The 16,532-nt window shown below is 43.2% G+C and overlaps 1 protein-coding gene across 2 annotated transcripts in view; it reads left to right on the top strand.

Moving 5' to 3' along the window:
• The first annotated feature begins 10,072 nt into the window (after window positions 1-10,072).
• The window catches only part of TMEM98 (transmembrane protein 98), a 38,225-nt gene continuing 31,765 nt past the window's right edge, over window positions 10,073-16,532 (top strand). The window contains exons 1-5 of one of the 2 annotated variants that reach the window (XM_044296635.1): window positions 10,073-10,159; window positions 13,840-14,018; window positions 14,991-15,122; window positions 15,850-15,883; window positions 16,107-16,222. In XM_044296635.1, the coding sequence (XP_044152570.1) occupies window positions 13,888-14,018; window positions 14,991-15,122; window positions 15,850-15,883; window positions 16,107-16,222 (413 nt within the window). In that variant the 5' untranslated portion in view covers window positions 10,073-10,159; window positions 13,840-13,887. Of the gene's footprint in view, window positions 10,160-12,732; window positions 12,816-13,839; window positions 14,019-14,990; window positions 15,123-15,849; window positions 15,884-16,106; window positions 16,223-16,532 lie in introns of those variants that run through there. The other variant, XM_044296636.1, reaches the window with a different exon arrangement.

The following is a 16,532-nucleotide window of genomic DNA, read 5'->3' as shown; positions in this document are numbered from 1 at the left end:
GTGGGGTCCTCCTGGGTCTCCTACCATAGTGTTTCATTTAATTTAAATGTCAATGGATAGTTCGCGCTGACACTGATGCTCCCTGAGCCTGCAGGACAGCTTGAATATCTTTGGAACTTGTTTGGGGCTGCATATCCGCCATCCGGACTATCCTGCATTGACACCTTTCATCAATGTTTCTCTTCCGTCCACGCCCAGGGAGATTAGCTACAGTGCCATGGGTTGCAAACTTCTTGATAATGTTGCACACTGTGGACAAAGGCAAATGTAGATCTCTGGAGATGGATTAGTAACCTTGAGATTGTTGATATTTTTCTACAATATTGGTTCTCAAGTCCTCAGACAGTTCTCTTCTCATCCCATGTTTAGTGTGGCACAAACAGACACACAATGCAAAGACTAAGTGAACTTCTCTCCTTTTTATCTGCTTTCATGCGTGATTTTTATACTTCCCACGCCTGTTACTTGCCCAGGTGAGTTTAAAGGAGCATCACATGCTTGAAACAATCTTATTTATCTACAATTTTGAAAGGGTGTCAATTTTGTCCAGCCCATTTTTGGAGTTTGGTGTGACATTTATGTCCAATTAGCTTTTTTTCCTCCCTTTTTTGGTTTTGTTCCAATACACACAAAGGAAATAAACATGTGTATAGCAAAACATGTGTTACTGCAATACTTTTCTGTGAGAAATACTTCATTTTCTTGAAAAATTTCAGGGGTGCCAACATTTACGGCCATGACTGTATACCATCAAGGGCACCTCGACTACCATCTGGCTGGTGATCCCTGCACTAGAGAATGCCCTGGAGGATTTAGTGCTGTCTTCCCCATCACTGCACGCCGGCCCATGGAGGCTCTGCTAACTGATTAAAAACAACTACTACCCCCATCGGCCCACCAGGCCTTACGTGTTGCCCCTGCGGACCCGGTTGCTTCAGATCTGAAACAGAGATGAAACATGAATGAAATATTTGCATGTCTTTTGTGTTTTGTACCCACTCCTGCTTTTGGCTACCAAATCACAAGCTAATTGTGATGGGACCATACAGGCCTTACAGCTGCTACACAGACAGGATCCATTGTGCATCTAATTTTTCCTTACTTCTGACAGATCAAAAGAAGGGTCAAATAAATGATGATGTCAGCCAGGCCAAAAGGCAAAATAGTGGCCCAGTCATGAAGTGGGGAGGGTGGGAACAGCATGAGAAGTCCACAGAGTGGGCCTATGACATAGTGGTGATGTGGAAGCAGTATGATGAGACCACAAAGTGGCCCAATGACAGAGTGTGGAGGTGGCGGCAGCATCAGGAGGCCACAAAGCAGCACAATGACAGTGTGGAGGTGGCGGCAGCATCAGGAGGCCACAGAGTGGCCCGGTGAGAGTGTGTGGAGATGAGAACAGCATCAGGAATCCACAGAGTGGCAAGGTGACATAGTGTGGAGGTGGTAGCAGCATGAGGAGACCACAGAGTGACCCAGTGACAGAATGTGGAGGTGGCAGCAGCATCAGGAGGCCACAGAGTGGCAAGGTGACAGTGTGGAGGTGGCAGAAGCATCAGGAGACCACAGAGTGTCCCAGTGACATAGTGGGTAGGTGGGTGGCAATAATAGTAACTGCTGACGATGGTGGGGGTAAGAAGGAGCACTTGGCATCAGATGTGTGGCATCATGCGGGTGGCAGCATCAGAATAGTAGCTGAGGCAGGTAGCCAGAAGAAACCGGTCTCTTTTGTCAAAGTGTTGGTGTGACACCATGAATGATCTAGTCTGATGCATCAGGCATTGGAGGGCAGAAATCTGGCTGATCCACGCCTGATTCATCTTGACAAAGGTCAGTCTTTCCACATTTTGGGTGGACAGGTGAGTTCTTCTATGGGTAACTATGGCCCCTGCCGCACTAAACACCCGATTTGATGCCACACTACTGTCCGGACAGTCCAGGGCAAACTCTGCTAGTTGCGGCCACAAATCCAGTTTGGATTCAATGTGGGGTGGCAAGGTACAGTCGTGGCCAAAAGTTTTGAGAATTACATAAATATTGGAAATTGAAAAAGTTGCTGCTTAAGTTTTTATAATAGCAATTTGCATATACTCCAGAATGTTAAGAAGAGTGATCAGATAATTTGCATAGTCCTTCTTTGCCATAAAAATTAACTTAATCCCAAAATAACCTTTCCACTGCATTTCATTGCTGTCATTAAAGGACCTGCTAAGATCATTTCAGTAATCAACTTGTTAACTCAGATGAGAATGTTGACGAGCACAAGGATGGAGATCATTATGTCAGGCTGATTGGGTTAAAATGGCAGACTTGACCTGTTAAAAGGAGGGTGATGCTTGAAATCATTGTTCTTCCATTGTTAACCATGGTGACCTGCAAAGAAACACGTGCAGCTATCATTGCGTTGCATAAAAATGGCTTCACAGGCAAGGATATTGTGGCTACTAAGATTGCATCTCAATCAACAATTTATAGGATCATCAAGAACTTCAAGGAAAGAGGTTCAATTCTTGTTAAGAAGGCTTCAGGGCATCCAAGAAAGTCCAGCAAGCGCCAGGATCGTCTCCTAAAGAGGATTCAGCTGCAGGATCGGAGTGCCACCAGTGCAGAGCTTGCTCAGGAATGGCAGCAGGCAGGTGTGAGCGCATCTGCACGCACAGTGAGGCGAAGACTTTTGGAAGATGGCCTGGTGTCAAGAAGGGCAGCAAAGAAGCCACTTCTCTCCCAAAAAAACATCAGGGACAGATTGATCTTCTGCAGAAAATATGGTTAATGGACTGCTGAGGCCTGGGGCAAAGTCATATTCTCCGATGAAGCCTCTTTCTGATTGTTTGAGGCATCAGGAAAAAGGCTTGTCCGGAGAAGAAAAGGTGAGCGCTACCATCAGTCCTGTGTCATGCCAACAGTAAAGCATCCTGAGACCATTCATGTGTGGAGTTGCTTCTACCAAAACACCCTCCAACAACAACTTCTTCCAACAATCCAACAACAGTTTGGTGAGGAACATTGTATTTTCCAGCACGATGGAGCACCATGCCATAATGCAAAAGAACTAAGTGGCTCGGGGACCAAAACTGACATTTTGTGTCCATGGCCTGGAAACTCCCCAGATCTTAATCCCATTGAGAACTTGTGGTCGATCCTCAAGAGGCGGGTGGACAAACAAAAACCCACTAATTCTGACAAACTTCAAGAAGTGATTATCAAAAAGAATTGGTTTCTATCAGTCAGGAATTGGCCCAGAAGTTGATTGAGAGCATGCCCAGTCGAATTGCAGAGGTCCTGAAGAAGGGCCAACACTGCAAATACTGACTCTTTGCATAAATGTCAGCCTTTGAAACGTTTGAAGTGCATGTAATTATATTTCACTACATCACAGAAACAACTGAAACAAATATCTAAAAGCAGTTTAGCAGCAAACTTTGTGAAAACTAATATTTGTGTCATTCTCAAAACGTTTGGCCACGACTGTACTATCCAAGAATGCCACGACCTGCTGGTTTAGGTCCTGCTCCAGGTCTAGCTGCTCCTGCTGGTCAGTATTTTCTTCACTAGGCGGGTGAAGAAAGCTGCTCATCAGTGACTCTAGACTCAAGTTGCTGCTGATGGAGCTGAAACTGCTACTACCCCCCCACCCTGCCACAGCAGCCATGGCAGAGGAACGTGAGCGAGAGAATGGGTCATGGCGCAGATAGGCAGTGACCAATTCACTACATAGGATGTCTCTATAGTAGTTCACTTTATCCTCCCTCTCAGCGGGTGTAAAAAAAAAACCCATTTTGGACCGGTAGTGAGGGTCTAACAAGGTAGAGAGCCAGAAGTCATTCCTGTGCTGAATGGTGACAATTCGGCTGTCACTACACAAGCAAGTGAGCATGCGTCGGGCCATTTGTGCAAGTGACTTGGAGGGACTCCCTGCCTCCATCTCCACAGCATACTGCCACGGTGTGTCTGGGTCCTCTGCTTCGTCTTCCTCATCGCCCTGTAGCTCCTCTGGCTGCTTCTGCTCCTCCTCTCCTGTAGCCCTTATAGAAAAAACACCCATTTCGCTACACATTGCTTGTGCTCCAATGTCTTCCTCCTCCTCCAGTTCAGCCCCCACAGAGCTCATGTGGCCATGAGATCTAGGTGCCACATCTCCAGTCCCCTGACCAGCCAGATTTACCAGCATCTGTTCCAGGACATGAAGTAGTGGTATAACGTTGTTCCTCCCGTAGTCCTGGCGAATGACAAATAACGTGGCCTCCTCAAAGGGCCTGAGCAAACGGCAGGTGTCATGCTGAGCTGCCACTGGCTGACATCAAAGTTACACAGAGGAGTACTCCTGTCCGCTTGGATCATCAAGAAATCGTTTATGGCGTTTCTCTGTTCGTATAGTCAGTCTAACATAAGGAAGGTGGAATTCGAACAGGTGGAAACATTACATATTAGCTTATGTTGGGGGATGCCGTTCTGCCGCTACAGCTCAAGGAGGGTGTGCTTTGCGTTGAACGAGTGGCTGAAGTGCATGCAAAGTTTCCTGGCTAGTTTTAGGATGTCTTGACCATCCAACACCATGTTCTTTCCGTTGTCGGTCACCATGGTTCAAATTTTGAGTTGTTGCGGAGAAAGACAGGATTCGATTTCTTGATGAAGGACATGGAGCAGTTCCTCCCATGCGACTCTGTTCACCCAGGAAAACGAGGGGCACTGTGAATTGTCCCTACAGTGGAGGCTGAGGAGGCAGAGGCGGACATTGTCGCAGGACCAACGGCGTGAGAACATGGAGGCAGAAGCAGCATCACCTGGCCAAGTTGCTGGTGTGGCTGTGCAGGAACCACATTCACCCAGTGGGCAGTAAAGGACATGTATTGTCCCTGATGGTAGTTACAGCTCCACACGTCTGTGCTGCTGCTCACTTTGGCAGACACCGACAGGCTCAAGGACTGGCCCACCTTCTGTATTACATGTGTGTGCAGGGTTGGTACTGCCTTTTTGGCAAAGAAATGATGGCTTGGGACTCTCCACCTCGGCTCAGCACAAGCCATCAGTTCTCTGAAAGGTGCAGAGTCCACCACTTGGAAAGGGAGGGACTGCAGCATCAGCAACTTGGACAAGAGCACGTTCAGCCTCTGTGCCGTTGGATGAGTGCACTCATACTTTTGTCTCTTGGCAATTGCTTCGGTGATTGATTGCTGATGGAATGACTGACAAGGAGTAGAAGGGCGAGGAGCAGGAGCATCTGGAAAAGCATGTGATGGGAAGGACAGACAGCTCCCTTCTGCTGAGGTGGTAGAGCCTTGACTGCCTAAAATCTGCTGCTCGCCACTGGGTGATGCAGCGGTTGCTGCGGCAGGCTGGACCACCACATCAGAGCCACGGTTCTCCCAGGCCACTTTATGGTGACGCTGCATATGTTGTTGCAGGGCCGTGGTGCCAACATTGACACCCTGGCCACGCTTCACCTTCTGCCCACAGATTCTACATATAGCCATGTTCACCTTCCCCGGAGGCTTAACATAAAACTGCCACACCGCAGAGCAGGTGATTTTACCCACCAACACTATGCACTGACTGACTGCTACCGTCGCTGCCCCTGTGAACCCGTACACCGCCACTTCCCGGGCAGGTAGGCTCCTGCGAACCAGGTGTTCTACACCGGGCACGTTTGGCTCCTGACCTCCCACTGCTGCCACCCTGCTGACTCCTGGCCATGCTAGTGACTTGCTAGTTCTGCTGCTGCCTCAAGGGCAGGCTGACACAGTCTTCTCCTGATGATGATGAAGCCCCTTCGTCACCCGGCTCCCAAGTGCGATCAGCTACATCATCATCATTGAGTACTGTCTGCACATCACTGATGTCCTCCTCAATAGTCTCTGGGTCAGGAACCTGACTGCTCACAACACCAGCTCCCATGCCACTCTCCTCCTCACTACTTGCCCGCCTATTGGAGGAAGCAGCGGATGTCTCCCCCACATCTTGGCTTGCCAGTAGCTGCTGACCGTCTTCTAGTAGCTTGTCCTCACTGTATAGTGGAGCTGAGCCCACAGCATACAATGCAGGTTGAAGACAGGTGAGGGCACAGGGCCTGCTCCCGGGCCATGCCAACTAAGGGTTGTGTTGACGAACCCACTGACTCTTGGCTGGGGGTGTCTGATGTCACTTGCGACGAAGTCGAAGATAGAGAACCACTGGGTTGCTGGTCAAGACACGACCACTAGCTGACACTGGGAGCTCAGGCCTCTCGAAGTGACCCCTGCTGCCACGGCCCATTACTCTGCTGCGACCGAAACATTCAGGCCTCTGCCATTCCCCTGTGCAGGGCCTGGCACTTCTCTGTCTGACATACTGTTAGATCAAATAAATAAATAAAAAAGGAAATTAAAACACCCCAAAAAAGTCTGCAATTTTCTCACTTCACCACACAAAGGCTGATAAGCCCTTTTTTTCACATTAATACACACACAAGGCTTTAGAACATATAACTGCACCGCTGAATGGCAAATATATTTTTATTTTTCAACTTATGCACGCTACAAAAGGCTTTAGAACATATAAATGCACCGCTGAATGGCAAATATATTTTTCTTTTGCCACTAATACACGCCACAAAAGGCAAATGGCAGAATCCAAGATGGCTGAGGCTATTTATAGGGCTGTGACATCACAGGGCTGGCTGCTGATTGGCTGCATGCATGGCATTATGGGTAATCCCGCCTTCCAAGAGTTCATGCTCCATGTCCTCACATGTGCAAGCAGCCATTTTAGGAAAAAATTTGATTTGTTACCAAGAAGCGTGAGGAAATTCGGATTTGGTGCGAATCAAATTTTTCCTGAAATTTTGATCAAATTCCACTTCGTCAGCTTTGATTCGCTCATCTCTAGTGAAGTGACCAAAAAATGGCAAATAGGTCATTTTGACATTTTTCTGTTTCACTGTTTGAATATTTTTATATTTTAATAGTACGGGTGTTTTCGTATGTGTGGATGCCCATGATTTTTTTTATATATAAATATGTGTAATAAAAGAACTGGGCACTCTCAAGGTATTGGAACCATACAGAAATTGATTTCTCTATAAGACAATTGGTAAAACAACAGAAAGGAGGGATTAGGCCCTCCTGTTGGCACTCTATACACTAATCAAATTTACATAAACTATAATCAATAGCACTCAAATATACATAAATACTAAAACCCACATGGCATATTCATCAAATAAAAGGCAGTTATAAATAATTAGATCGATAAATAATTCACATGAAGTTCGCAAAAATAATCGATAGAAATATTCCCAAAAATATTGATTACAAATATGATGCACTGGATATTTGCTGGGAATGCAACAGCTCTGATTGTTCGTCTATTTCACTATTTTGAATCACTCCCAAAATAGAAAGAGTGTCGATAAAGTTCTGCAGCTTCAAAGTGACACTGTTATAGGCACCGTTGGTTGATAGTCCCACAACGACCAAGTTTAGCGGCGTTCCACTGGGCTAATTATGAAAACATCTGGATTATCAGATGCCAGATAAAAAGAATGTCACTGTACATGGGCTGTCTATATTACTTACAGTACAGACCAAAAGTTTGGACACACCTTCTCATTCAAAGAGTTTTCTTTATTTTCATGACTATGAAAATGGTAGATTCACACTGAAGGCATCAAAACTATGAATTAACACATGTGGAATTATATACATAACAAAAAAGTGTGAAACAACTGAAAATATGTCATATTCTAGGTTCTTCAAAGTAGCCACCTTTTGCTTTGATTACTGCTTTGCACACTCTTGGCATTCTCTTGATGAGCTTCAAGAGGTAGTCACCTGAAATGGTTTTCACTTCACAGGTGTGCCCTGTCAGGTTTAATAAGTGGGATTTCTTGCCTTATAAATGGGGTTGGGACCATCAGTTGCGTTGTGGAGAAGTCAGGTGGATACACAGCTGATAGTCCTACTGAATAGACTATTAGAATTTGTATTATGGCAAGAAAAAAGCAGCTAAGTAAAGAAAAACGAGTGGCCATCTTTACTTTAAGAAATGAAGGTCGGTCAGTCAGTCCGAAAAATTGGGAAAACTTTAAAAGTATCCCCAAGTGCAGTCACAAGAACCATCAAGCGCTACAAAGAAACTGGCTCACATGCGGATTGCCCCAGGAAAGGAAGACCAAGAGTCACCTCTGCTGCGGAGGATAAGTTCATCCGAGTCACCAGCCTCAGAAATCGCAGGTTAACAGCAGCTCAGATTAGAGACCAGGTCAATGCTACACAGAGTTCTAGCAGCAGACACATCTCTAGAACAACTGTTAAGAGGAGACTGTGTGAATCAGGCCTTCATGGTAGAATATCTGCTAGGAAACCACTGCTAAGGACAGGCAACAAGCAGAAGAGACTTGTTTGGGCTAAAGAACACAAGGAATGGACATTAGACCAGTGGAAATCTGTTCTTTGGTCTGATGAGTCCAAATTTGAGATCTTTGGTTCCAACCACCGTGTCTTTGTGCGATGCAGAAAAGGTGAACGGATGGACTCTACATGCCTGGTTCCCACCGTGAAGCATGGAGGAGGAGGTGTGATGGTGTGGGGGTGCTTTGCTGGTGACACTGTTGGGGATTTATTCAAAATTGAAGGCATACTGAACCAGCATGGCTACCACAGCATCTTGCAGCAGCATGCTATTCCATCCGGTTTGCGTTTAGTTGGACCATCATTTATTTTTCAACAGGACAATGACCCCAAACACACCTCCAGGCTGTGTAAGGGCTATTTGACCATGAAGGAGAGTGATGGGGTGCTGCGCCAGATGACCTGAACCCAATCGAGATGGTTTGGGGTGAGCTGGACCACAGAGTGAAGGCAAAAGGGCCAACAAGTGCTAAGCATCTCTGGGAACTCCTTCAAGACTGTTGGAAGACCATTTCAGGTGACTACCTCTTGAAGCTCATCAAGAGAATGCCAAGAGTGTGCAAATCAGCAATCAAAGCAAAAGGTGGCTATTTTGAAGAACCTAGAATATGACATATTTTCAGTTGTTTCACACTTTTTTGTTATGTATATAATTTCACATGTGTTAATTCATAGTTGTGATGCCTTCAGTGTGAATCTACCATTTTCATAGTTATGAAAGTAAAGAAAACTCTTTGAATGAGAAGCTGTGTCCAAACTTTTGGTCTGTACTGTATATATGAATATATTTGAAACAGTGTTAGAAAATATTTTATTATATTAATGCTGGAAAATTCGGTTTATTATTGATTACAATATTAATTTTATATATTCTTTAAATGTAATACCAGACTGCCAATGTAAATTTACATTGGCAGTCTTGTATTACATTTAAAGAATATATAAAATTAACATTGTAACCAATAATAAACCGAATTTTCCAGCATTAATATAATAAAAAAAATATTTTCTAACACTGTTTCAAATATATTCATATATACGCAATATAGACAGCACATGTACAGTGACATTCTTTTTATCTGGCATCTGATAATCCAGACGTTTTCATAACCCAAAACTGAACTGCAAAGTATTTTTCCTGTCAAAGGGCTAGATGCAGAAATAACCAATTAGGATATATTGCTATACTTTTCCACAAACACTAAAATTTTAATTATAGGGCACCTACTAGATGCCATTCATGCTGACAAAGTATATGTAAATAATATTCTTATTTTTTACTTAGGCCTCTTTCGCACTACCGTGTTTTTTTTCCGTTTTTCAGGCCGTTTTTTGCGTTCTGTATACGGTCTGTATACGGAACCATTCATTTCAATGGGTCCGCAAAAAAAAATGAATGCATCCGGAAATGCATCCGTATGTCTTCCGTATCCGTTCCTTTTTTTGCGGAACCATCTATTGAAAATGTTATGCCCAGCCCAATTTGTTCTATGTAATTACTGTATACTGTATATGCCATACGGAAAAACGGAACCGAAACGGAAACAAAAAACGGAACAACGGATCCAGGAAAAACGGACCGCTAAACACTGAAATCGCCATACGGTAGTGTGAAAGAGGCCTTATTTTGTGCTTGTGCACTTCGAATGTGCTTACTAATCCCATAATGCACAGGGGTAGGTTCTCTGCAATCTGTCAGGCTGGAATGTTCTTACTCCCAGCGTCTCAGATAAGAGCAGGAATGTGGGAATGGAGGAAACGAAGAACAAAAGGTAAAGCTAATTTTCTACTTTCATGCATTTCTCTCCTGCAGTGTTGTTACCTGTAGATGTTTGACTATATATGCACTGAGATCGGCACATCATGCTCTATGTTATATTAGATATAAGACTTTTTGGTGGCACTTTATTGTGTTTTATTTGCCTGGAACAGGGGGGAAGGGCAATGATATAGCTCTACAAGACAGTTTTTTCTTCTTGAACTTCATACGTCTGAATGGAAATGTGAGGTACTGATCTCATTTCTACAAATCTTGCACTGAATTCGTATTTTATTTTTTTCTGCTTATGTCAACATCAGAATTAATCAAAAAAATTTTTTTTTCTAGTTTTCAATGTTTTTCAGAATTCCATCAAATGTATTTGCATAACTTTTAGAACATATATTGCAGGAAGAGATACCATCTATAGTACTGTATAAATTGGATATGGGCTCTTTAAAACCTCAGTGGCTAATCCAGCTTGTGTAAAACAGCAGGAATTTTAATCCTATTATTGAAGTTTTTTATATTTTTGTTTTCGATTCATTTTCTGTGGATCCTCCTGCAGTACCTCTTTTTAAAGAGAGGAGATCTTGTTCACCATTGATTGATTTGAACCAGTCTCTTCCTTTACAAAGAGAAGATCGGCTGCAGATGAGTTATGTATTATGATGTTATGCAGCAGCAGAGGTATGTACTACCAGGTTCTGCAGTGGCTGAGGTATGTCTTATGATGTGTTACATCATAATGTATTATGAGGTTGAGGTTTGGCGGCATCTTAGGGCATATATCAGGCGGTTTTGCAGCAGATGAGATGTGTATTGTGAGGTTCTGCAGCAGCCGAGATGTGTACTATGAGGTTCTGCAGCAGCTGAGATGTGTATTAGGTTCTGAAGCTGAGGTGTGTATTATGAGGTTCTTCAGCATCTGAAGTAAATATTATAATTAGGGATGAGCGAATCAACTTCGGATGAAACATCCGAAGTCGATTCGCATAAAACTTCGTTCCAATACTGTACGGAGCAGGAGCTCCGTACAGTATTAAAATGTATTGGCTCAGATGAGCCGAAGTTATTGCTTCGCGAAGTCCCGCGAAACTTCGGAAAATAACTTCATAATTCGTCATTTGTACTGTAGAAAACCATTTCCCGAACTCGGGTTCGGGAAAAGTTTTTTAGACTTCGCGAACTAATAACTTTGGCTCATCGGAGCCAACACATTCTAATACTGTATGGAGCGCTCGCTCCGTACAGTATTCAAACTACGGTAAGTATTATGCGAATAGATGTTCTGCAGCAGCTGAGATGTGTATATGAGGTTCTGCAGCAGCTGAGCTTTGTATTATAAGGTTTTGCAGCAGCTGAGATGTGTATTATGATGTTCTGCAGCAGCTGAGGTGTGTTTTCTAAATCTGCAGAATGTGAGCTATGTATTGTGAGGTTCTGCAGTACCTAAGACCCCTTTCACACGAGCGAGTATTCCGCGCAGGTGCAATGCGTGACGTGAACGCATTGCGCCCGCACTGAATCCTGACCCATTCATTTCAATGGGTCTGTGTACATGAGCGTTGTTTTTCACGCATCAGTTCTGCGTTGCTTGAAAAATGCAGCATGTTCTATATTCTGCGTTTTTCATGCCGCCCCATAAAAGTCAGTAGGGCTTTAGTGAATAACGCATTGCATCCGCGAGCAAGTGCAGATGCAATGCGTTTTTCACTGATGCTTGTGAAGAGATGTTGCCTGTAAACCTTCAGTATGAAAAACGCATCAAAAAAAGTTTCAGCTCCGTCTCTGACAGCGTACTCTACTATGCACTGCAACTGAAACTTGTGATTTTTGGCAGACTACTACTGCAGATAGAGATGAGCAGCTCTCCTCTCAGTATGGCTCATGCACACCGCCGCTGCCTGGCCGTGGCCGTATTGCGGCCTGCCATACACGGGCACCTGCCGTGTGCACCCTGCAACATGGATGTGGACCCAATAACATGAATGGGTCCACAATCCGGGAGATGTGGTGTGGAATGGAGGCACGGATCAGAAGCCCATAGAAATACTACGGTTTCCGGACTGTCAGATGCGGACCCCATTCAAGTGAACAGGTCTGCAATCTGCATGCGGTGGCCCCATGGTCAGTGCCCGTGCATTGTGGACCGCAATTTGTGGTCCGCAGCACGGGCCTGGACGGTACACGGACACATGCATGATCCCTAACTACTCATCAGGATTCTCAACATCCACCAGCTTATTCCCATTTCTCCATGATTACTAACCACTAATTGTGTTATAAATTAAATTACCTGACAACGTATATACCTTAAAATTCCAACAGACTTTAAAACTGTATTTAAAAAAAATCAAATAAGAAATAAAAAAATATTTTCTAAGCAAAAAAAATCCATAAATTATCATGTATTGTCCCGTACGGTATTTTTCCAGCTCTGCAAGTCATCATTTTCTAGAACACTGAACCCTCCAGTTATTGCACTGAAATTAGAGCGATTGATAACTGGAATGGATTGCATGAATAGTAAATGGTCACTCCCCGAGTCTGTTAATGATTTAGGAAAAGACAAACGTAAGCAAGAAAGGTTTACTCACTTATGTATCAGTGAGAGGCCTACACGGAAGTATCCGTATGTACAACGCAGCTTTGATGTCTGAATCTAGGTAAGTAAATCTAAATGAAAAGAAATTATAAGAACTTAATTGGCAGAAGTTCAGTATCAGGGTCAGTATAGTGAATGATAACTGGAATATAGTAGAGCGCGAATAGATGAGGGACATGTGGCCGACTGAGGATGCTGCTCAGATCAACAATCTCATGGGTTCATATCAACATCTACTGGGCTTCACTGTCAGGTAGATTGCAATCCACTATTTAGTGATCTGTTCTACAGCCTTATGGACAAGGCAGAGTTGTATATGGAGGTGCAGAGGCTGCATGGGGACAGTGTGGCAGAATAATAACAATACTCCTCTAGAAGCTGCACAGCTGGAGAGCCTCAGGTTGGAGACCACTGCATTATGACCAAAGTGATTACAGTATAGCTGAAAGGTCACATGCAGCTGACATGTGGGCTCTGGCTACCTTAACCTATCCCAAACAAGTGTCCAGTATCAAAAGCATAAAGTACATACCATGCAGACAATCAAGGTGGCTGATATAGGAACTATGAAGGAAGAGTGCCCAAATCAAGTGCCCCATTATTTTTCTCTATGGGATAGTGTGGACCTGCACAAGAACCCCTCTCCAAAGGGGCAGGAGATTGATTATGCATAGATCACTGTTACCAGGACAAAAGACCACAACAGGGTCTGACAGGCCCACCAGAGAATCATTCTCAGGGCCCAAATTCTGAAAAAATAAGAGATTCAAAGGTTCAGCACAATATAAGCCCATTTTCAACTAGCTCTGGAGGCAATTATTTGTCTCAATGTCTATTTCTTGATGATCCACAAAGAACCTATTAATGATGACTTGATGATGTCTTGTAAAGTGATAAAAGCAAAGATACGATGTAAGGTGAGCCCTCAGAATCATCCTCTCTGATAGACCAAAGGAACTATTGTCCTACACTAAGCTCCACATTCAGTATTTTCCTAATTATAGTTTTAACACCAAGCCTGCTATCCTTTCTCTGCTCTCTGGTCAGTTGTAACTTGCGTAACATGACCATTTCTCATATTACAGATGACTGAGCTTCATTTCACATGACTAGCCTGCTCAAACAGTATAGAGATGGAGACTGTTGTAATTGTAGCTATTGGTGTCCTGGCTACTATCTTTCTGGCTTCCTTTGTGGCCTTGGTTGTGGTCTGCAGGCAGCGCTACTGCCGAACGAAAAATCTTCTCACACACTACAACAACAAGTAAGTCGAAAGGAGTTGAAGACCAATAGACAACCACTGCTGAGACAGATTGGGATCTGTGGCCACAGCCATAAATTTTGTTTTTGGGTTTGGTTGTCTGGTGGCAGCTAGATGAATAGGTGTTTCTGTTAGTCCACTCCAGGCTGGATATAGTGAGTAGTATCTATACTGGGATAAGGGACTTTTGCTTATAATAGGAAGCTGCATGCAGAAAAAAATCCATAATAAATATATAATTTTCTATGAAAGGAGATTTAATTTGATCATTCTATTGTGTTTGGACATGACTAGCATTATTCTCCTTAGGGATGACCATTTTGATGACTGAGGTGTACATAAGCCTGTAGCAAGCTTAAAGGGATTGTCTCAACTTGCAATCACTAAGGTGAGATGAGACACAGTTATTACCACCAAACCGGCGCTGTTTCACTAGCTCCAATTGTGGTGCATGGGAGCTACGGAAATGCCGTAGCACAGCAAGCTATACTGTTTTCCAAACTTGGACACATAATAAATTTGCTGTGCTATGCTTTTTCCATAGCTCCCACGCACCGCAATGGGAGCTACTGAAACAGTGAGCGCTGACGCACTCCTATGTTTCCCGGCCGGCTGGTGGTTGGGACTGTATCTCATCTTGGTTTTGTAATGGCAAAATGAGACAACCACTTTAAGTTTAGTGTGGTCACAAAATATATATTACATTTTTGTGTAATATATAAACTATTACATTCCAATATGGTGTCCACTGGCATCATCCTAGCCGAAGAAGTCAGGGACAGTCTATTACTAGTCTTGTGGACATACAGTAACCTAAAGGAGGTTTTCACAGCCCCTTCATTCAGTAATAGATGGGGGTGCCAGGACTCTGGGTCCCCACCAATAACATATTAGTAGGTTATTCTAAATCTAAGTAATCAATACAGTCCCAGAAAGCCCTCTATATTTATGTATGTATTTTTGTATTCTTAAAAGGCCAACTGTGGATTTGATTGGAGCAATGGAAACCCAGTCTGAGCCATCAGACCTGGAACTGGATGATGTTGTGATTACAAACCCACAAATCGAGGCAATTTTGGAAGATGAAGACTGGATTGAAGATGCATCGTACGTTTACAATTTAATCTATCTTAATTGATTTCATTACAGTGAAACATATCTGAAAAGACCTCCTCTTTTAGATAACCGTTATGCCTCTAGATTAGTGTATGTTCACCTCTTCTTTGACAGCACCAACCCCTAGGAACCCATTTTTCAATTTTGATTTTGGGAGGTTGTCTTAAAGAGGCTTTAATGTACTTTACAAAACGGCATCTTGGCCAGAACAAGGACTGCTTCTAAAACTGGAGATCCTCCCAAGACACCTGCTTGTGCTTCCAAATAATCAGATCTTATAATAGAAATTGGATGCCGCCAATTACATGCATACTCTGTAACAACAAAATTATAGCAAAGGTATGACTACTAAGACCATTAACACTCCTCTTTAACTGCACCATCCCCACATATGGACATCTTTACACTATCTATATTGTGGAGGACTGGTGTGGCTGTAATTAGTGGCGGTGGTAGTATTATTTAGGTGCTTTTATGTATAGATTGCATGATACTACCTTGAAGGCATTAGGTACTACTGGAGGCCGGTATTATGTAGACACTACAGGTATTAGGTAGCATGGAAATATTTCTTTCTACTGTCCACCTTCAAGAGATGATGAAAATAACTCTCTAATACATCTTACATATACCATACACATACTGTATATAATGCAATGTTTTATTTCTGTGTTTGCTAAAGAATCACACAAGTGATGTTGATTTTCTTGTTTCCTAGTGGACTTGTGTCTCACTGCATTTCAATTCTAAAGGTATGTATGCAAGGGACATATTACAGTTACCATAATAGATAGTCTATAGTAATTTGCTCCCCAAGAACAGATTTTGGAATTTGTTTTAGGTTTACACAGCTGGTCCCATGATTGTGGTGGCAGAAGCCATGGTCCAGGTCTTAATTACTACAGAAGTATTAAGTTCATATATCTATGTATGCCAACACAGAGAACCCCTTTAATGAGACTTCTTCCTTTATAGATATGCCACACACTCACTGAAAAGCTGGTAGCTATGACTATGGGGTCAGGTGCTAAAATGAAAACTCCATCAAGCTTGAGCGACATCATTGTTGTTGCGAAAAGAATCAGTCCAAGGTAAGAGTAGTATATTGAGTCCACGTGCTATGGCTCCAATATGGTTTTGGCAATATATGGTCCCATCATAAAGCTGTGGTGAAATTCATGTGGTTAGATTATCAGAGACTTTAAATTGTTACTGATGGGCTGTTTATAGATTTGTATGTTTCTTGTTTGACCAATGAAGAGTCTCAAAGTCAATATATTGCCATCACATACTCACAAATACAATCAAATACAGCACCTAGATATAAATGTCAGATTGCTGCACAACTCAGCATGCAGTTGTGTCTCAGGCAGATATGTAAATGATTACATGTGTGGTCTG

The sequence above is a fragment of the Bufo gargarizans genome, chromosome 6, assembly GCF_014858855.1.
Source record: "Bufo gargarizans isolate SCDJY-AF-19 chromosome 6, ASM1485885v1, whole genome shotgun sequence".
Taxonomy (NCBI): Eukaryota; Metazoa; Chordata; class Amphibia; order Anura; family Bufonidae; genus Bufo; species Bufo gargarizans.
The sequence above is the reverse complement of the archived record's forward strand: the minus strand, read 5'-3'. Positions and strand labels throughout refer to the sequence as shown.